Raw genomic sequence first — 21311 nt, 5'->3', positions numbered from 1 at the left:
CAACACCACCATCTGTTGGTGGGAGCAGCATGGAAGGGGCAAATGTGGTCGACGTTACAATAATTTCATAACACATACACCACTTATAAAGCATTTATGTTGGATACTTCAATATTGCAATACCAATTGAATGACTTGGCCGCAGTGCCTTATGAATTCACCAACAATAGAGCACCTTTGAAAGAGGGGGGAAAAAGTCAGGTAATAAAATGTGTATATATTTATTCACAAAACATCTTACTTCACTATACATGATCTTGAAATAATAGTCAGTGTCCTCTGAATTCCTATGTCAAGCGCTCATTCTTTTAAACACTTTGTAAAAGGTGAATACAACATACTGTATCTTGAGGAGAGAACGCCGACCCCAGAAGTGGTGCAACATAACCCTCCTTCATACAATTGGCACAAATCATCCTTCCTATAAAACTGCAGAATTCTAACGATGAAACATTCTCAGATTCTGGTTCAGGCAATAGGATTATTTCTTACACATATGGGACAAACAGTACACAGACTACCACTGTCAAATAAAGAAATATACTTTTTTTTATTAGACATTTCATAAAAATAAAATGTGGTAGATAAAGTATTATGTACATTGAGGTAAATTATAATTGAAAAAACATTGGTCTGTTGAGGTATAGTTAACATTTTTCGATTGTGTTTTTACCCTTTTAGCCAAACTTCACATTGTTCCATTTCCTCCCTTTTCAGCAGAATCATGGGAGCACATATGGTGGACTTTGAATATGGTTCCATATAACATTCTAGATAAGTGAAAAGTGGGCATTGGGAGAAATAAGAAGGCTCTTTTGTACTGGAGCCAGCATGTAGTAGCACATACTGCAGCTACTTGACACTTAAAAGCTACTGCAGAACATGTGATAAAGATGTCAAGGGAACTGTAGTGGAAATTCTAACCATAAGGGAAGAGAGACAAAATTGTTGTTTGAAGAATTTAATTATAAGATTTGCAAAAATGGAGCGGTCAACAATCCACTCAACAGTGCAGTTAAAAGCCCAACGAACAGTGGCTCTCAGCTTTTAGAGAAATGTTCATCCTCTTTGTCTATGTTGCAGTTAGCAGATGTGTGCAAACAGGGGTGGGGAACATGGCGTATAAGAGGCGTTTAGCTTGTCTGTGCAGATTAAGACAGCTGACGTTGCCACCATTGTCTGTTACTTCCTGCAAGTTTACACACAGAGGAGTTCTTGCAGATAGTACAAACGGGATGTCACATACTGCGGTTGCACCCAGCTCTTATCTGTACGCCCAGACTTATGACTAAGACACACAAGACAAGGCTGCATCAGCAAGAAAAACACTAGCATATAACACAAGAAGTAAAACACAGGATAGCATGACTGATTTTGTGATTTTCCACAACAGAACTTTCAGGTTGGATCCCTGTACGTTTCACAATGGTATGCTTACCAGAAACATGTTTTAAATTCTGTTTCACAATCTGTACTAACACAGCAGAGCTTAAATATCAATTTCCAATTTTGCGGTTGCATCAGAAGCCCACTACTAAATATGAATGCCTTGCTGCCTGCCTGCCTCACTGGTCGTTTTCCCCTTCTGCTAACCAGAGCATCTCATTCAGTACACAACTGCGGGGCACTTCCTCGTTTAGTGCTTGAGTTCAGGTCAGTGACAGCAGTAATCATGCCTGTATAATGATGGCTACATACTGTATCACTGGCAGAATGGGGAATTCAGTGACACACACTAGTTAAACTAAACTAATGGGGAATGGTACAGTATACAGGTATAAAGCACCATATGACATAAACAACACACCACATTTGTAGATTATAGAACAATTGGGAAAGGAAATATCGTAAAACATTGACATTGGAGGGGGTAAATACAAGGTTCCTGGTGAACACTACACTAGCAGATAGTGAGCATAGTTAGTGGAGTCCATAGTTAGTGGAGTCCTGCTGCTAGGGACTCAGAGGCGGTTGATGTTGCTGAGAGGAGTACCTGGATGTTTCTAGCTTCAGAAAAGTCAAATGCTGCTTCAGAAAGTGAAAGGCTGCTGGTGATTTGAGACAGAAGAATGCGGTAGAAAGTAACATTTTTTGATGAGTAAATGATAACGGTTGCATCTTGTGTTCCACTGTAAAATAACAATACTTTTTTGGTTCAACAAACAGTATATTATAGCAGCAATATTCTTCACCTCAAGTCGGATGAATGTGACCAAAAAACACAATCTATTGTTTTTCATCCATATGATGCCCGGTTGACCAGTTCTGCATTCTATGTATGGCACAACATTTAAAGGGTGTTTTGGTTGGTTAAAGCAGGTTATGCTGTAAACGTGCTGAAAGACAAAAACCAACACAACACAGTAGCAGAGGACATGTGCCTTTGTCAAAAATATATATATAAAAAAACACTACTCGTCAAACAAAATGCTATGGCACTTATTGACGAGCATCCATCTGAACTCACTTCATCCTATTGTAGTCTACTCCTATTTGGGATTAGGATTTTTTGTTTTTTGATCATGTAAGACAACAATTCCCAAAAGTGCATTCCTTACTGCTGAAGCGATACGAAACAATGTCTACAGAATTTCCTTTACTCGCTTAAATTCATGTTTACGGTGTTTTGTCCTATTGGAAAATAAGAAGTGAGGTCACATTATCAAATCTATAAGTTTAAAAGCATAAGGATATTACCAACTAATAAATTAACATTTCGTTTTTTTTCATGCCAACAACGAAAGATCAACTACAGGACCTGTATAGGTCTCAAGGGGCTTTCTCACGGTCAAGGTAGAGCTGTACACATCTCTAAGATATACAAATGTACATTCTTGTTTGAAATGTTATGCCCATAGATATGTGAAATCTCATTGACATAAAAGCAATAAAAGTATGCAGGAAATAAAAAAGCCTACATAATGTAGCTCCATCAATGCCTTCCCTTGAAACTGTACAGGATGCATTACTGCTGAGAAGAGTGACAGGTCAACTGGTATCATGGTGTTGCTTAGGCCTAATGGCAACCCTGGGGTTTATTCATTAGTGCACACCTTAGCAAAATGTTTAAAAACATTATCTTATTAGATACATTTAGTCCAGGTAGACCCACCCTGTTTCAGTCCATTTCCTTCCGTTTGGTGCCTAATGAATATGACCCTGATCTCCACTGCATCATTTCCTATGGCAGTGGGAGGAGCCATTTGTTCAGAGAACCTCCTACTACTACATTAACATATGATTGGATGACTGATTCAGAGAACTTCCTGGTTGTGGTTGAAATAACAAAAGAGCAGTTTGTATAAAATAGAGGTACATGTATATCTATCAGCGTAGATGTACTGCATGTACACATGCATACAGAATGTACACCTGTATACACACACACACCAAATGCATTGGAATTGAGTACACCCATATACAACCACTCATATACAGTGCATTCAGAAAGTATTCAGACCCCTTGACTTTTTCCACATCTTGTTACGTTACGCCTTATTTTAAAATTGATTAAATACATTTTCCACTAAACAATCTACACATAATACCTCATAACAACAAAGTGAACACAGTTTTTCAAAAGTTTTGCACATTTATTAAAAATAAACAGAAAAACCTTACATAAGTATTCAGACCCTTTGCTATGAGAGTCGAACATTGAGCACCAGTGAATCCTGTTTCCATTGATCATCATTGAGATGTTTCTACAACTTGAACGGAGTCCACCTGCGGTAAATTAAATTGATTGGAAATTATTTGGAAAGACACACACCTGTCTATATAAGATGACAGTGCACCTCAGAGCAAAAATGAGGTTGAAGAAATTGTCCGTAGAGCACCGAGACAGGATTGTGTAGAGTCACAGATCAGGGGAAGGGTAAAAAAAAAATGTCTGCTGCAATGAAGGTCTCCATCATTCTTATAATGAAAGAAGTTTGCAACCAACAATACTCTTCCTAGAGCTGGCCCTCCAGCTAAACTGAGCAATCGGGAGAGAAGGGCCTTGGTCATGGATGTGGCCAAGAACCCAATGGTCACTCTGACAGAGCTCCCGAGTGGTGCAGTGGTCTAAGGCTAGCTGTGCCACTAGAGATCCTGGTTCGAGTCCAGGCTCTGTCGCAGCCAGACGCGACCGGGAGACCCATGGGGTGGCGCACAATTGGCCCAGCGTCCTCAGGGTTAGGCAAGGGTTTGACTGGCAGGGATGTTCTTGTCCCATGAGCCCTCTAGCGACTCCTGTGGTGGGACAGGCGCAATGCACGCTGACACGGTCGCCAGGTGTATGGTGTTTCCTCCGACATATTGGTGTGGCTGGCTTCTGGGTTAAGTGGGCATTGTGTCAAGAAGAAGGGCATCTTGGCTGGGTTGTGTTGTGTTTCGGAGGACGTACAGCTCTCAACCTTCACCTCTTCCTAGTCTGTATGGGAATTGCAGCGATGAGACAAGACCAACTACCAATTGGATGCCATGGAATTGGGGAGAAAAAAGTTGTAAACTTTTAAATTATAAAAAAAGATAGATATCTTTGAAGGAATCCACCAAATCAGGCCTTTATGGTAGAGTGGCCAGATGAAACCAAGATTGCGTCACATCTGGCGGAAACCTGGCACTATCCCTATGGTGAAGCATGGTGGTGGCAGTATCATGCTCTGGGGATGTTTTTCAGTGGCTAGGACTGGGAGACTTGTCACGATCAAAGTAAAGATGAACAGAGCAAAGTACAGACAGATCCTTGATGAAAACCTGCTCCAGAGTGCTCAGGAACTCAAATTGGGGCGAAGGTTCACGTTCCAACCGAACAAGGACCCTAAGCACAGAGCCAAGACAATGCAAGAGTGGCTTCGGGAAAAGTCTGTGAATATCCTTGAGTGGCCCAGCCAGAGCCCGGACTTGAACCCGATCAAACAATTCTGAAGAGATTCTGAAAATAGCTGTGCAGCAACACTCCCCATCCAAGTTTTTTTTTATATACATTTGCAAACATTCATACAGAAAAATTGCTTCGTCATTATGGGTACTGTGTGTACGGTAGATTGATCAGTGGGGAAAAAATAATTTTATCAATTTTAGAATACGGCTGTAACGTAACAAATGTGGAATAAGTCAAGGGGTCTGAATACTGTCTGAATGCAGTGTATACACTTTAAGGAACATATATACAAAGCAATGAACAAGATATTGCATATTTCACTGCATATTTGACAAAGCTTAATGAGGTCATGTTCTGTTTTGCTTGACAAAACACATAAAAAAATATGGATCTGGCATCTGTAAAATAAACATTTTAAGGTGAAAGATATTAAGTGAAATAAAGAAATTCATATAAGTAACACTTAATCATGTTTAAACAAAACACTTAAATAGACACTGACCTTGAGAGGTATATCAAAATGTAGAATTTCTTTCAATGCATATTTTCTTTGATTCAGAATATTTGCAATGGAATTCCTACAGGAGGTTCCAATAAAGTCCAGCGTTTCTTGCATGGGGTAAGAAAGAAGGGATGGATACAGTCAGGCAAAACAACGGGAGGGACAGGAGGTTGTGTCTCTGCATCCAGAGTCTAGAATGTTATCCAGAATCCACCCATGTCCTGATGCAATCTCAGAGGAGAACAGAGAAGAGCAGAGAAGCAATCTCCAATCAGCCTTGAAGGAATGAGACATTGAAAGGTACACACACCCACCTGAATTGTACTATCCCCTCCCTTCCTCTTCAGAGAAAGAGATGTCGAAGAGAACAGCACATAGCGATGGGGACAGAAAGAAAGTCTAGACAGACAGGTCGTCTTGACCCTCTAGTCTACATCTTGATGCCCTCTTGCTGGCTGAGCTGGGACAGGGACTTCTTGATGCGCAGCGCGGTGAGGCGGGCCGCCCCGTTGGAGTACCAACACTCCCTCATGATCTTAGCCATCACTCGCAGCACCTGGGGAGGGGACAGAGGCAGGGGAGACAGTGGGTCAATATCACAAGCAGCAATAACACACCCACATTTTGTTTTGCAAGTTGTTGAGCACGGAGATAGTAACTGCCCCCACCAATCATTGAGTATACACCATGTCTGTAGCAATGTCACAATTAGAGTTGCAAAGCTACTGGTAATTTACCAGAATCTTCAGTATTTTTTGGTAATTAACAGAAGTTCTATGGCAATCTATCATAACTTTGGTAATTTGTAATTGAATATTTAAAAAAAATGTTTTATTCATATTTGGTGTTCATTTTTTATATCTGTGTCCACATCGACTATGAATTTCTAGTAGATAGACCATATGGTTCCAGAGAAAATAGCCTAATTAATGAAAAGAAAAACATTATCAATGGGATTATCTTCATTTACCTCTGAAACTTGTCCAACTATTTTCACAACTGCCACCAGTTTGAAACCAAAACATTGACAAATACATATTGACAACGTAAAATTAATAAGTGTCTAAAAATATGAAGCATATTTCATGCGGAATCTATCATATTAAACATAAATGGTATTCACTAAATGTATAGTTTTACTAAATGTATAGTTTAAGGTTTTTCATCACGTTTAATTATTTCATATATTTTACCTGTGATAAAGCCACAGACGGACAGAGATAATTACCTGTACAACAAACAACCACTAGATGTCTTGTGATAGATTTCATAAAATCCTTGGAAGATACCAAAATGCTGGTAGTTTACTGGTAAACTTCTGAATATATACCCAGTAATATACCCTCCCTTTGCAACCAAAGTCACAATGTCATTCTTTGAAGTAGAATCACTGTTGATGTGCAAGAACTCATGAGCGTGAGAGAGATAAACAGTGACAGAGACTCAGAGGCATGTTGTTGAAACTGCAGCAGAAGCCTAACCTGCTCGCTCTCGGGAAAAGGCCAAATAAGCACCTAAGTAGGCCTAAGCAATAGCCCAAAATAAATTTAAACCATAAACGCATCATTTTCCATGGAAATTTCAACACATCATAAACAACGTTATTCCTATCAACCAATATATATTCCTTGAAAACTCGCACATCACGCAAATTATTCTGCAATGGCACGTCAACAGGGATACAGTGCAGTGTTTCAAACAAACACATCTTTAAATTAAATAAACACTAGAATTATTCTTCAACCAGCACTTGTTCTTCTAATAACATATTTCACATTGCTAGAGCATGTACTATTAAATGGGCAGCTTTAAGCACAGTAGAAACATTGGCTCTGTGCTTAGGGTCGTTTATCCTGTTGGAAGGTGAACCGTCACCCCAGTTTGAGGTCCTGAGCACTCTGGAGCAGGTTTTCATCATGGATATTTCTGTACTTTGCTTCCTTCATCTTTGCCTCAATCCTGACTAGTCTCACTGCCGCTGAAAAGCATCCCCAGAGCATGATGCTAGGCATTCAGGCCAAAGAGTTCAATCTTGGTTTCAACAGACCAGAGAATCTTGTTTATCATGGTCTGTGAGTCTTTCAGTGCCTTTTGGCAAACTCCAAGCGGGCTGTCGTGTGCCTTTTACTGAGGAGTGGCGTCCGTCTGGCCACTACCATAAAGGCCTGATTGGTGGAGTGCTGCAGAGATGTTTATCCTTCTGTAAGGTTCTCCTATCTAAACAGAAGAACTGCAGAGCTCTGTCAGAGTGTGACAGTCAGGTTCTTGGTCACCTCCCTGACCAAGGCCCTTCTCCCCCGCTTGCTCAGTTTAGATGGGAGGCCATCTCTAGGAAGAGTCTTGGTGGTTCCAAACTTCTTCCCTTTAAGAATGATGGGAGTGTTCTTTGGGACCTTCAATGCGGCAGAATATTTTTGGTTCCCTTTCCCAGATCTGTGTCTCGACACAATCCTGTCTCAGAGCTCTACAGAGAATTCCTTCGATCTCATGGCTTGGTTTTTGCTCTGACATGCACTGTCAACTGTGGGACTTTATATAGACAGGTGTGTGCCTTTCCAAATCATGTCCAATCAATTGAATTTACAACAGATGGACTCCAATCAAGTTGTAGAAACATCTTAAGGATGATCAATGGAAACAGGATGTACCGGAGATCAATTACGAGTCTCCTAGCAAAGGGTCTGAATACTTAAGTTATCTGTTTTTTATTTTTAATACATTTGCAAATGTCAAAAAGAAATCTGTTTTGGCTTCGTCATTATGGGATATTGTGTGTAGATTGCTGAGGAAAAATATTTATTTATCAACTTCATAATAGGGCTTTAACGTAACAAAATGTGGAAGAAGTCAAAGGGTCTGAATACTTTCAGGGTTGCATGTGCACCAATCCGGCGTCTTTCTATCCCCACGGTCTCTGTTCCATTGACGTCTTTACCGCATCTTATAATAAACATAGTTCCTGAACCAACAATGCGTTTCATTGTGGAGATGTCACGAACATGTGCTCCGCTTCAGAACCAGCGGTCTGTGTGAATGCTTTGCTTATTAGAGGAGACAGCTACACAACATGACCCTGGCTGGAACAGACCTGTCTAGACATCCAGATAAACTCATTCTCTTAACTAAAGGCTGCTGCTACGTGTATGTATGTATGCCGGCGGCTCACACCCACGCAGCCGAGCTGTGGAAATGTTTATGACTTAACATTGGCAACATTAGAGATAGAGAGAGAAAGCTCAGCACTGCTGAACGAACACCAGTCCATCTCCAGATTTAAAGTGAGGAGCAGCATAGACAAGGGCAGAGAGATGAGTCTCCTATTCATCTCTTTGAATGTGTCCCTGGTGTGCTCTTTGGGTCAATTCAGCATATCAGCTTTGAGTGATTTAAAACCGCTAATTTCTGCCTTGTTTCTCCAACCGCAGACAGAGTGAACAGAACAGACTGATGGGCCAGTTAGACTGATGGACTAGACTGATGGGCCATTTAATATTAACAAGCTTGGTCATCAATACAGTGGTTTGCTTTACAGCTGACCTGGGATGCTGATGCTCTGGCAGCAGCCATTGTAACCTTGCAGGGGATGATGATTTGATTAGGAAGCTGTATTACTGCAAATTGGATGTAATCTAATTGTCTGTTCTCCAGCAATACAAAGTGCATCAATAAAGACAGAGGAGCGGGAGAGTGGATCTAATGATGATGAAGTGGGAAGGCTGTTTGCAGGAGACCGAAAGGAGAGTAGAGACAAAACAATGGAGAAAGATAGAGGGGGAGAAAGCAAGAGACGGAGACAGAGCAGAGGTAGACAGACCAACCGAGAAACAGAGAGAGGGAGTGAGAAACAAAATGCATGATATTCCTAAGGGCAGTGCCTAAAGGTAAGAAGTGCATGGTGTCATACCTCGCAGCTCTGCCACCTGTTGGGGATGTTGGCCCGTAGTTTCTGGTCACACACCACCCTCCTCATCTCCTCCACCGAGGGGTCTGGCTGGACCAGGTCATAGTAGGGCAGCTGGTAGTCCTCGTGGATACCTGGGGGGGGGGGGCAACAGACACAGGATTGGCTTAGACAAAGGCTTACACAGAACAAAGGCCAATGCCAATCTAAGAACACAGGCCAATGGCAATCTACGATACATTTCTGACAGAAAACGTTGAAAATATCAGAGAATGACAAATGTGATGACACCAAGCCTTAAAGGGACAGATGAGAGAAGAGTCAGAGTCCCTGTCACGTAGAGTAGGCCAGAAGGCTAAACTGGATAACCTAACCTCTATCAAAATAAAAAGATGGCGGAGCCGCAAAAGTTCTTCTGTGCAAAGGTGTTTATTTACAAGTGATTCCGGAACAAAAAACAACAGTACTGCCATCAACGTCTACCTTATGGGACAGCTTAAAAACAATGCTGCCCCATCCACAGCTCAATCCAAAAATCCCTCTCCATGACTGAAAGAGAGGCTCCTTTTGTAGGGCTAGCCCCTCCCCTCAGAACAATTAACCCTAATTAATTAATCAATTAACAATACAAACCTACATTTTCCATGAACTAAACATACTAAAGGATATACATTGCAACACGGTTTTAAACAATATCACAACATAACATTTACAACATTACATCACTACTGACAATATCTTTCAATATGCCCATATGCATTAATGAGCCATTTGGGACAGGCACTATAAAGCCAACCCAATTCCCTTAGCTCGGGTCCTTTTCCAGCATACCCGGAAGCTACAGAGATGGAGAGAGAGGAACAGAACAAACAAACAATGCGCTCATCCACAACATTGATAAGTATAATAATTATTGTATCTCTCAAATATGACCATTGACAAGTGTAAAATGCATGCACCAAGACAGAAGTTAATTTGTGTGTCGACCCACATTGTTAACTTATCTTATAATGGCGCAGGGAGGAGTGATGAATATGTGTGTGCGTTAAAGAACCAAATGCTGCCCGCGGCCAGTGACGGACTTCTACGTCACAGTCCCACAGATCCAAAGCCTTTTGTGTCAGTGGCTGGCTGCTCTGTGTAATGGACTTGATGCTTCAGAATTAGCCAAGGTCCTTGGGGCCAAAACAACTCGGAGCTAAAAGGAGCATAGTGTTAACTCACCTCCTATTGAGCATCTCCGTGCGATCTCCCAAAACACCAGGCCCATGGCGTAGATATCTGCCCGCTTGAATGACTCAAAATGCTTCATGTTTATGGAGTCATCAAGGACTTCAGGGGCCATGTACCTGAGGAGACATTCACCAGACAGTTCCCTTTAGCCTCTCAGACAGAGTGACAACATGATCTCATTATTCTCAGAGTATCTTGAGTGACCCTGTACACTCTCAAGTCTATTGTCCAATCCTTCACTACATGATGATCTGATCGAGGCGAGCCTTGCAGTGTTGTCAGGAGAGAGAAAGCGGGAGAGAGAGAGAGCGGGAGAGCGAGAAATAGTGCAAGAGAAATAGAGCGCGCGAGCAAGACCGAGCGAGAGAGAGGGGCTGTAGTAGGTTAGAGTTCACGGTCTATCACCGTGTACATGAAAGGACAGGAAGGGCAGAGTGTGGCAAGAATACAAAGCCAGGTGACACATTAGCACACTGTCAGTGACTGCAGCGCCGCCTGGTGGGGTGAAAATGCTGTTGGAGGCCCCAGGGGACAGTGGTGGTGAGATGGGGGGGAAGGGACGGTGTGTGTGTGTGTGTGGGTTGGTTCTGTCCTTGTGGGGACCTAAAATCCTCAAACGTCCCCACAAGGATAGTAAAACAAGGAACATTTCCATGTCCCCATGAGGACAAAGGCTATTTTAAGCTTAGAGGTTAGGTTTAGGTTATGGGTTAGTTTTGGGGTTAGGGAAAATAGGATTTTGAACGGAAATGTAATTTTAGGTCTCCACAAGGAAAGAAGAACATAATGTGTGTTTGCACACGTCAGTGTGAGTGTGCTTGTGCATGTGTGTGTGAGCTTGTGTGTGTGTTAAAGTGGGGTTGACAGCACACACAGAAAGACCGCATCAGTGAAGCGGATTAGCTGGTGCCTGCTGGTGAGCGCTGTGACCAGTCAAGCCCCCCAGCACTGCCTGACATGCCCCGCGCTGCAACACTTCAGCTTCAACCTTCCTCCCTCACACGACAGTCTTTCTTTCACACTTCCCCTCACACCCCCTTCTTCCATCCCTCTGTATAGCATGAGCCTGACACATCGTTGTACACGTAACCATTCTCACATCCTCATCTACTCTTTTACACATCCTTGTCCATTCCTTATATCATTGTGGGAACGACACTGGACACTGTCCTCTTAATTAAGATACCTACAGTTGAAGTCGGAAGTTTACATGCACCTTATCCAAATACATTTAAACTTAGTTTTTCACAATTCCTGACATTTAATCCCAGTAACAATTCCCTGTTTTGGGTCAGTTAGGATCACCACTTTATTTTAAGAATGTGAAATGTCAGAATAATAGTAGAGGGAATTACTTATTTCTTTTATTTCTTTTATATTTTTATTTCTTTCATCACATTCCCAGTGGGTCAGAAGTTTACATACACTCAATTAGTATTTGGGAGCATTGCCTTTAAATTGTTTCACTTGGGTCAAACATTTCAAGTAGCCTTCCACAAGCATCCCACAATAAGTTGGATGAATTTTGGTCCATTCCTCCTGACAGAGCTGGTGTAACTGAGTCAAGTTTGTAGGCCTCCTTGCTCGCACAAGCTTTTTCAGTTCTGCCATCAAATTTTCTATGGGATTGAGGTCAGGGCTTTGTGATGGCCACTCCAATACCTTGATGTTGTTGTCCTTAAGCCATTTTTCCACAACTTTGAAAGTATGCTTGTGGTCAATGTCCATTTAGAAGACCCATTTGCAGCCAAGCTTTAACTTCCTGATTGATGTCTTGAGATGTTGATTCAATATATCCACATCATTTTCATCCCTCATGATGCCATCTATTTTGTGAAGTGCACCAGTCCCTCCTGCAGCAAAGAACCCCCAAAACATGATGCTGCCACCCCCGTGCTTAACGTTTGGGATGGTGTTCTTCGGCTTGCAAGCCTCCCCATTTTTCATCCTAACATAACAATGGTCATTATAGCCAAACAGTTCTATTTTTGTTTCATCAGACCGGAGGACATTTCTCCAAAAAGTACGATCTTTGCCCCCATGTGCAGTTGCAAACCGTAGTCTGGCCTTTTTTAGGGCGGTTTTGAAGCAGTGGCTTCTTGCTTGCTGAGCGGCCTTTCAGTTTGTCGATATTAGACTTGTTTTACTGTGGATATAGATACTTTTCTACCCGTTTCCTCCAGCATCTTCACAAGGTCCTTTGCTGTTGTTCTGGGATTGATTTGCACTTTTCGCACCAAAGTACATTAATTTCTAGGAGACAGAACACATTTCCTTCCTGAGCGGTATGAGGGCTGCTTGGTCCGATGGTGTTTATACTTGCATACAATTTTTTTACAGATGAACTTGGTACCATCAGGCATTTGGAAATTTCTCCCAAGGATGAAACAGACTTGTGGAGGTCTACAATTTGTTTTCTGAGGTCTTGGCTGATTTCTTTTGATTTTCCCATGATGTCACACAAAGAGGCACTGGGTTGGAAGGTAGGCCTTGAAATACATCCACAAGTACACCTCCAATTGACTCAAATGATGTCAATTAGCCTATCAGAAGCTTCTAAAGCCATGACATAATTTTCTGGAATTTTCCAAGCTGTTTAAAGGCACAGTCAACTTAGTGTATACAAACTTATGACTCACTGGAATTGTGATCCAGTGAATTATAAGTGAAATAAACTGTCTTAACAATTGTTGAAAAAATGACTTGTGTCATGCACAAAGTAGATGTCTTAACTGTCTTGCCAAAACTATAGTTTGTTAACAATACATTTGTGGAGTGGTTGAAAAACTAGTTTTAATGACTCCAACCTAAGTGTATGTAAACTTCCGACTTAAACTGTAAACAATGAACATTAGTGATAAATGGCGTTACTCACGCAAATAAAAGTAATGCAGGCGATACCTTAAAGCGGTAATCAGCAGTATAAACAATAACAAAGGGTCTCACCCCTGGTTCAGTAAACAGCTGAGGAAGGTGGCTGGAGAAATTGAATCACTCAAATTCATAGACCGAGCTATGGATGCAAGAATTCACCATTCATGATATCAAAATGATCGTTTTAACCATGTTTTACACTGTTACCCGAGAAGTGTAATGGATCAATCAGATCAGATAGCGATACTTTGCCAACACGCTCCTTCCACTGAGCGGATTAAGATTTCAGAGATAACGCTGTATCTACTCAGCAGTCTCTCTCGTCATCACTCCTCCGCTCTCTCTATCACTCACAGGCATCCAATGTCAACAGGCCCAATGACTCAGATGTCATTTTCCCTGAGCCTCAGCCCAAGACAGACTCAATACTGACAGCACTCCAATGAGGGCATACACAGCCGTGTGGATTAAGGGACCCGAGCAAAATAATGTAACCTAATTGAGTTCTACCTAATCTTAAGTAGTTGTCGCATTACGTGAGGTTTCTCTCTCTTTATCTGTCTGTGTGTGTGTCCATTTCTGTGTTTACAGTGTATGTGTGTTTCTCCCTCTGTGTGTATCGCAGACACTTGTTTCTCTGGCCGTGCATGCAGTCACCTCTTGGTTCCAACTCTGTGATTGGGGGCGATGTCGATGGTGTCAGTGGCAGAGTCATGCCGGACAGCCAATCCCAGGTCAGCGATGCAGCAAGTACCATTCTTCTTCACCAGGATGTTCTTAGACTTCAGGTCGCGGTGGGCGATGGCAGGTTTACCTGTGTGGAGGAGAACAGGGGGAAGTGGGTAAATGGAGAGAGAGCGCGAGAGCGAGTGGAGGAGAGAGAGAAGAGGAAAAGGAAGAGCGATGCAGAGAAAGGAATATCTGAGTGCAGAGTAAAACCACTACATTTCATAACTATGTACATGTTATGTGGATACATATGCTATACGAAGTACATTAAGAGCCACATTTTGATTGGTCCTCCTCACCTTGCGTGCCAACAATCTCCATGTGCAGGTGAGCCAGGCCGCTGGAGGTGGACAGGGACAGCTTGATCATGCCCTCCACTGTCACCGTGTACCTGTTCAGGTAGTCAAAAAGGGAGCCGTGCTCATGGTAATCTGATACCAGCCACAATTGGGTCCACGTGCCGTTATCTGAGAGGAAAGGAGAGAGAGAACAGTGAGAGAGTGAGTGAGAGAGAGACGTTAGGTGAGCTACACTTTACACAATGCCTGCATTTACAACAGATCATCAGAGAAACTCAATAAAACGCTGCCTGCTAGTATCCTGACTATACTATCTTGGTCCCAAATACACAGTTCCAACTTCTTGTCAAATTAAGAGCATCATTAGTCATAGAACATAGGATCAATACAGTCATGTTCAGTAGGGCACACTATCAAAACATTTTCCTACAGAAAATGAAAATCTGGGCTCTTATTGGACAAGTTTCTGTTTCAAAAATGTTTCACCCTACTGAACACTACCCTGTTCCAATATTTCCTCTGACCTTTGTTGTCAGCGGCAATAAAGCCCAGGATGTTTTCATGGCGAAGCATGACTGTCTGGTAGATCTCGGCCTCACGGAACCACGAGCGCTCCTCCCGGGATGAGAAGATCTTAACGGCCACCTCCTCTCCTCGCCAGCGGCCCCGCCACACCTCCCCGAACCTCCCCTTTCCGATGCTCTCCTGCAGGATGATGGTCCTGGCTATGGTCCTCTGCACCAATAGGGGCAGACCTGTGGGGGGGGGGGGGTTGGGTTGTATGGAGAGGGAGCCCAGTTATTAGGAGGCCAGGGTTTTAGGAGAAGTTTGAAAGCAGTTCTATACAGCAAGGTGAGAGGAACTAACAACTGTGATATTGGTTGTGTGGAAGAGACACTGAAGACACGGATTAAAAGCAGGCCATTGGATCCAAAAATGGAATGACTCTTTCTGTCGACAGATCCAATGTGTGCACAAGTCCAGAAGAACACTGAGGCAGACAAGAGGTACAGTAGGAAGACTTCAACAGTCAGACCTGCCGCTACTCTCTGTTTCAAAGACGTCAAACAAAATATCTTTGGAAAATAGAACAAATGAATCACTGTCTGAAGAGTGTCTGTTTTGACAGTATCCTCTCATTTTGTACCTTGGAGGTCCTCTGTCTGTCTGGTTTCACCTGGTATACCGTACATGTATATAAAACAGTCTAGAGCCCTCAGTACTAGGGGGGGGGGGGGGCAGGACAGTTTCCCCCTCCCCCCCTATTACTACACAGATTATTTAAATAGCCAACTCATCATCAAGCTTTGATTATCTGAATCAACAGTGTATTGCTAAGGCAAAAAAAACAAAAGGTGCACCTGGGGGGAGAGGCATGAGAGGTGTTTGGGGAAACCCTGTTCTAGAGCGTACTTCTGCCCACGTTCCAGGTGCATGGGTGGTCTGCATTATTTGACCTTCTCTTCAACCTGGACATTAAACTCAATGAGCAGAGCGAATAACCAGTAAGTTGGTGCCAGGGCAGAGAAAAACCAAATATTGTCACGACCTCGCCAACAATAGAAGGCTGATATCAAGTTGCTGAATAACTTTTCATCTCCAGTTCATGTTAAAGCCATTATGGAATGATGGCCACAATTCTATTTTTCTGATTGAATTAGATTAATACGATTCTGTTTCCATGATTGAATGATGGTCCAGTCTCACCGGCTGCTAAACGGATGTATTACTGATGAAACACTCAGGTCTCAATCATTCGCTGATACATTCATAGCCAAGAACATTTCCGGCAGCTTATTGGCTCTCATTTACATCTTGCGGACCGCTCCATAGAAAACCACAGTATTGAAGAACTTCTTTATTACAACCCATTTAGTATGAGAAGACTGTAAGCGTTCCCACGGACAGTATTGCAGCTCTATAGAAACAACTTCTAGGCATTTTCAGAACAACTTACATAACCCTGTCAGTAAATGTCATTTGAAAGTGCCTACAGTCAGACTTTGTGCATTGGGCTGATATAGCATCCCACCTTAAAATATATGGAATATACGTAAATCTACCCGAAGGGAGATTCTAGCACCCCGAGGTGCGAAAACTGCATTGGTAGGGAGAAGGGACACCGTTATGTTAATTTTTAGGAACATATGTACGAAGATAAAACCGGACATCTTGTACAAAGCTTTATCGGTACCATAGTAGAGCATGCTACACCTCCTCCATTAAACTCAATCTGTTTAAAACGTATCTCCCAAAGGGTGTGATGAATGTACATAGAACCTTCTGTAGCTCAGTTGGTAGAGCATTGCGCTTGTAACGCCAGGGTAGTGGGTTCGATCCCCGGGACCACCCATACGTAGAATGTATGCACACATGACTGTAAGTCGCTTTGGATAAAAGCGTCTGCTAAATGGCATTAAAAAAAAAACCCACCTGATCCGGAGCCTGAGGTGGTCATGTCGTAGATGAGGTTTTTGAGGGTATGGCCGTCAGCCAGGAAGGGGTGGTCCATGGCAGGGTCTTCCTCGTTGGGCACGCGGTGGTGGATAATCGAGCGGCTGTGGCACACATAGAACACCAGCAGCAGCACGAAACACAGCATACACACCGGCCCTGCGATGACGGCCGCCAGGGTCACTGGGCTCAGTGGAGGGGTACGGGCTGTGGGGACTGGAGGGGGCACGAGACTGGGGTTAGTGTTGTGCCATACTAACACACATGCATAGGACAGTGATAAAAAAAAGCAGGAACTGATAAGAGTTCCTTTGAAGACAGTCTGGTTTAAATTGAAATGCATTTCCTGATACTGGCTAGACTTTCTCTAATTGACTTGCTGAGAATCAGAGGAGTGCGATCTGAAACTTGAGGGTGATCAAATATTAATGGAACTTTAAGTCAGACACTTTGAGCTCTCAGAATAAGAGCTGTCGTGGGATTCCATTATGAAGCATCAAAAGTTCCTTCTGGAGCTTTTCAAATCATCCAACTGCCTGGCGACTGCCACCTGTCAAATCTTTCCAATAGTCACAGCTGCACACAGAGGACGGCTTAAGAATGGCCTTGCTATTACTGAATGACAGTATGGTGAGAGAGGATATCTGCTGACTACCATACTGAGAAGCACAGCATGGAGGCAGTTCCAGACCCATGATCAAGAATGGGAGCAGTGAGGTGCTTCTTTCTGACCACAAGAGCAGAACCCGACAGACTGCGTGTCCAAGCAGAGACATTGTTTCCGATATATTCAGTGACATATAGTGCCAGTTTCCTGAACACAGATTAAGACTGTCTTAAACTAAAATGCGTGTTCAATGGAATATGTGTCCGTGTCCAGGATACTGGGTTTATAAATTGTAATTGTGACTCTCCCGCATGAGTGAGAGTGCTATAAAAAGAAACAGGAAGAGCCTTGCGGGGAGAAAGTAAATAACTCATGAAGAAACATGGGTTGTTGCTGGGAGAATAGTATCAATAACAATCACCTCCTGTTCTTATAAAAATGACCTAACATCCAATAAATCAGAGCTGAAAAATGACTTGGGCCTGTGGCCTGTATGTATGGGTTCATATTTCAAAAAGCAGGTGACAGAAACTGAAAGAGGAGCAGAATGGGGGAAAGATTCAATTGTACTTATGCAGAGCGCGCACACACACAGTAACACAGACAATTCTGTGACATATTTTCAAGGTCCATGGTCCTTGAAAGTACAGGGAATGCTTTGTGCAGGAGACATTGTAGAATAGTGAATGGAGGATCAAACATGCTTTAGAAATATATTGTCTCGCCATCAGTTCTCTGCTTCGCTGTTTAGATTGAGTCACCCAATACCACATATATACACCTAGCACCTACCCCCAAAACATTTTTTGTACATCTGAAATGATTAGGAAAGTATATGGTAATATGATGGGCAACATTTTCATATCATGACTTCCTCCTTTCAGATCTACACAGATGCACTGCACATTAGGTAATTGCCTATGAGCTAGTAGCCAATTTAGGACATGGCATGCATGTGAAAGATGATAGAGACCCGAGATATATCAGACACTTACATGTCTCTGAGTAGTCTTCTGGGTTGAGGTCTTTGTTACACATGTCTCTGTTGCAGCAGACAGGGACAACACCAGTGTTCTCCTTCTTGGAAGGGGCGCAGAAGAACGGCCTGTCTTTAGGGATGAGGTCTGCTTCCAGTAAACACCTGCTCCCCTGTGCCACCATCTTACTGCCCGACTTGACAAAGGACACAAAGCACAGGCCATCCGTGTAGCAGGTACTGTTACTACACCACTGGCAGTCGCACTGCAACGCTGAGAGAGGAGAAAGGGGATGGGTTTTAGTGAATATACAGAATATAGAAACAAAATCTGGTAAAAAGAAAGAAGTTCTTGTTCTGATAAAAGGAAGAAGTACATCTGATAAAAAAGAAACGCATAGCCAAGTCAACACATTAACATTTTTCAATATGTCTGGAATATACACCAGTTATGTCATATGAAAATTGTCACTCTTAGTGCACAACAGGTAGGGATGTTTTTTCAGAGCAGTAATTGCAGGATAAATGTGATAAGAGCGGATGTGGTTTGTCAGTACACAATGTGGTTGATAGTGGGTTGCAACTGAAGACACCATAGAACACAGTAAGGGCTCAGGCACACCAATAGTGGTTTCTGGCCGAGAGGAATTAGCACCTCAGGTCTTCTGAACATAATTTGTGAGGCGAGTGAGCAACAATTTTACATGTAGAATCAGGTGAAAAATGGCATCAGTCAGACGTCTACAGAGGGGTGTCACTAAAACACTGAACAATCGGCAGATGAAGGCTAGATCAAAATTCTGTGCGTTGTGTGTGACCCTTAAGTAGAAGGAAAGACTTGCTAATGCCTTCACAGCAACAGGAGAATCCAGACTAGAGAGTTGTTATTGGTCAGCCTTTGGCCCCATAGCTCAGGTTACACAGGGATAGCTGGGAGAGGGGTGTGTATAGATGTGCACAAACGTGCCATCATGCAGAGCTGCAGCCAACACAAGCCAGATGTAGTGGGCCTAGCACTACACCCAGCCTGCAGCAAGTGACTCAGCTCCTGTGATCTTACATACACAGCAAATTTGAGATCAGAATCTTAACATCCACAGTGTTAAAATGTAACACTTTCTTAGAAATTATATATGAACCACCAAAATAGTGTTAAACTAACACTTTACAAAGTGTTGACAAACTAACAACCCTACTATAGTGTTGGTCCCTAACACCATGGCTATTAAAGTTGATGCTGGTACACTTGTTACATACACAGTGTTAGGCCAAAACATATTTAGTGTTAGTTTCTTTTTTTTTGGGGGCTTATTTGCGTATTTCCCAGTATGCCTTTTGAATGAATGTTTTGAATGAATGTGAGCGATAACTGTGTAACCCATAACTGTATTTGATAGTGACAGAGACATGATGGTGGTTGCGTTCAAAAAATTCTGCCCAAGTGAATGTGTTTGAATGAGCCACACCAGACCTGCAAGTCACAATATGCTGGCTATAATTAAATGCATAATATATATAGTCAAAGAGTTAACGGAAATTAACTCAACACAGTCGAGTAACACCCACGCAGAGATGATTCCACTGGGATTCAAATAACGTGTAAATCACTGGTGTTAACCCCACTAGAATCACTCAGAACACTTACTGTATCTTAAAACCAAGACTGACACTTGCAAATTTACTGTGTAGGCTAGACACACTACACACACCGCAAAGGCACGCACAAAATATACAGACACACACACTGGATGCCCAACCTAGAACGGCCTCTCACCAAACCACAGGCTACAATTAAAGCAGTGTGGGACAGCAGGAAGTCTAGACGGACCTCTAGACCTCTGGCTTGAAACGAGCCCAGGGAGGGAGGCCATTAAAGGAACACTATCCGTAAATGAACTCTGCTGCATTCTTAGAGAGAGGATCTGGGGTAGGGACTTGAGAGGGAGCTGTAATGGCAGGAGTACTGCAGAGAGAGTCAGGAGAGGAGAGTTGTTTGTGAGAGAAAATTGGCAGGGGCAGTCTAATCATTTATCCTGTAGCACTGACTGAAGCATCCATCTATCTACTACTCTCTCCATCTGCTTGGCAGAGACTGCTGAAAACATAAAAACAGAAGTATCGACCTAAATCTCCAAGCCCAAAAGAGAAAAGTTAGGATAAGTCGTTTTTTTCTTCAAAATTGCTTTTTTCGATCCATTTATCAAACGCTTAACATTGTGCCGTTATATGAAAGAGATTCACAGGGGAGTTGGGTTTCAATAAATACTGGGTTCTGTACTAGACCTTCAACTATTTAACAAAGGAGCTTTCTGAGGATCACGCATAGCCTTCAACATCTAATTGAAACACAGGCTTAGAGCATGCAACAGAATTTATCCAGCACAGCCAACTCCGCTTGATTTGGCCTGCATGCATGTCATACACATGCCATGTAGCCTCTAAATTGGTGTGATCATTATCACACATCCAGGGCGGTGTGAGGAATGAGGATGAACCCAGCATGGCTCGCTGAGTCCCACTTCATCCTAAAATGGCTTGATATTCCCTCATACGGGCCCTGGTCAAAAGTAGTGGACTATGGAGAAATATGGTACCATTTGGGATGCAACCAGTCCATTGGAACAGGCAGGCCCCCAGGAGACCGATACGAACGAGGTGGCAGGTACTCTGAGTCGCTCTAAGTATCGCTGCCTAGAGTGCTTGCCTAATTCATTCGTGAATGGCCTGGCCTCTCCACATACCATCATTTACTGTAATCACCAGCCAGCTTCTCCTTCCTTCCTCAAACTCCTTCCTTCCACTCTGCACTCCTTGCCTTGGTTCTTTCACTCCCCCACAACCACCTTACTTACCCAATCTCTAGGGG

The 21311-nt window shown here is 42.8% G+C and overlaps 1 protein-coding gene across 2 annotated transcripts in view; it reads right to left on the bottom strand.

Moving 5' to 3' along the window:
- Nucleotides 1–205: 205 nt before the first annotated feature.
- Nucleotides 206–21311, bottom strand: part of LOC118402047 (TGF-beta receptor type-1-like) — a 53827-nt gene continuing 32721 nt past the window's right edge. For both annotated transcript variants that reach the window (XM_035799896.2, XM_035799897.2), the window contains 8 exons: nucleotides 18465–18719; nucleotides 16842–17078; nucleotides 14933–15163; nucleotides 14409–14576; nucleotides 14038–14194; nucleotides 10498–10622; nucleotides 9277–9407; nucleotides 206–5928 (listed from right to left, as the gene is read on the bottom strand). In XM_035799896.2, coding sequence (XP_035655789.2) covers nucleotides 5803–5928; nucleotides 9277–9407; nucleotides 10498–10622; nucleotides 14038–14194; nucleotides 14409–14576; nucleotides 14933–15163; nucleotides 16842–17078; nucleotides 18465–18719 — 1430 coding nt within the window. In that variant the 3' untranslated portion in view covers nucleotides 206–5802. The remainder of the gene's footprint in view (nucleotides 5929–9276; nucleotides 9408–10497; nucleotides 10623–14037; nucleotides 14195–14408; nucleotides 14577–14932; nucleotides 15164–16841; nucleotides 17079–18464; nucleotides 18720–21311) is intronic.

Source organism: Oncorhynchus keta, chromosome 23 (assembly GCF_023373465.1).
Source record: "Oncorhynchus keta strain PuntledgeMale-10-30-2019 chromosome 23, Oket_V2, whole genome shotgun sequence".
Classification (NCBI taxonomy): domain Eukaryota; kingdom Metazoa; phylum Chordata; class Actinopteri; order Salmoniformes; family Salmonidae; genus Oncorhynchus; species Oncorhynchus keta.
The sequence above is the reverse complement of the archived record's forward strand: the minus strand, read 5'-3'. Positions and strand labels throughout refer to the sequence as shown.